Source organism: Pteropus vampyrus, unplaced genomic scaffold (genome assembly GCF_000151845.1).
Source record: "Pteropus vampyrus isolate Shadow unplaced genomic scaffold, Pvam_2.0 Scaffold555, whole genome shotgun sequence".
Classification (NCBI taxonomy): Eukaryota; Metazoa; Chordata; class Mammalia; order Chiroptera; family Pteropodidae; genus Pteropus; species Pteropus vampyrus.
Window position 1 is genome coordinate 193152 of NW_011889336.1, and position 1310 is coordinate 194461.

A 1310-nucleotide genomic window follows, 5' to 3' on the forward strand; every position below is an offset into this window, starting at 1 on the left:
CGATGCTGCCGATGTCCGCGATGTAGGAGATGGTGCGCAGCGCGTGGTCCATCATGGCCTCCTGTCCGGACAGGGCGGGCGCGTGAGGCCGCTGCGGGAACGGAGTTCAGGGCTCTCGGCCTCGACACCGGTGACGTGTGGGGACAGGCCGCTCCTCACTGCGAAGGGCCGTCCTGTGCCCGGCCTCCGGGCACGAGAAGCCGGGGCACCCGGCACCTTCCTACGTTGTGACAGCCAAAAACATCTCCGGCCCCTGCCAAATGTCCCCCAGGGGACCAAATCGCCCGGGCTGAGAGCTGCTCCGGCAGGTACCGGAGCGCCTCAGGGTGGCGATTCACCGTCAAGGCGAGGTCGCCGCCTTCGTTCAGCTGTTCCCAAAATGACGTCGCCAGTCCCCACCTGATCAGAAGGCACCGTGGCTCTGGACAAGGGTCCCCCCACTGCAAGGCCGGGGCCTGGCCCAGCCCTCCTCTGGGCAGAGGGGACAGGCTTTAAGGCGACGTCCCCGTGATGGGCTTGCCAGGGAGCCCAAGCAGCTGGGCCCGGTCAGGGGACGGGAGGCAGCCGACAGGTCCGCACACCCCTTCGATGCCCTCGGCGCCCCGCAGGGCTGTCACCCCTGATGGCTCTGACCACCTGGCAGGAGTCTGCACCGAGTACCGTGCCCACCGAGGCCGCACCCGAGGCTGAGAAATGAGTCACGTGCTCTCACGCCTCTGTCCCCTTTCCACAAAGGAAAAGGGGCGTCTCCACAGCCCCTCAGGCCCTGTCCTTCCCCCCAGGAGCAGGCTCCCCCTCCGCCCCGCCCGACAGGCCGCGCCAGCTCCACAGTCGCCCACGCCTACCCGTCTGACCTCTCCAGCCCTCCGGCGACATTGCTAACTTCGGTCGCACCGGCTTCCTGCCCTAAGCAGACGTGCCTCGGCACGGACGTGCTCACTGCGGGGGTGCTGCCTGCGACCCAGCCGGCCGCCCCAACGCCCCCGACGGGACCGGGCACAGCTCACGGGGCCTTCCTGACCCCACCCCCCGCGGTCCCCGGAGACCCCACTGCAGCCTCGCCCCACGGCCCCCGCGGGGAGCTCGTCCACAGGGGCCTCCACCGCCAGCTCCAAACCGCACCTGAGTGTCGGCATTCAACACCTTGATCCTCTGCGTGGAGATGAACAGGTCCACCTCGGTCAGGGTCGGGGCGTCGACCTCCGAGTTCTAGGGACGAACGGGGACGCCGTTACGAACCGAACGCGCCACTCAGAGGCCGGGCGGCGCGGCCACGGCACCGGCACCCCAGGGGGACATGCGCCTGCGGC

The 1310-nt window shown here is 69.5% G+C and overlaps 1 protein-coding gene across 1 annotated transcript in view; it reads right to left on the reverse strand.

The window, feature by feature from the left end:
* The window catches only part of APBA2 (amyloid beta precursor protein binding family A member 2), a gene marked incomplete at its 5' end in the record, with an annotated part of 39121 nt that overhangs the window by 26955 nt on the left and 10856 nt on the right, over positions 1 to 1310 (reverse strand). Inside the window, 2 exon segments of the mRNA XM_023525411.1 lie at positions 7 to 61; positions 1123 to 1249. Coding sequence (XP_023381179.1) covers positions 7 to 61; positions 1123 to 1249 — 182 coding nt within the window.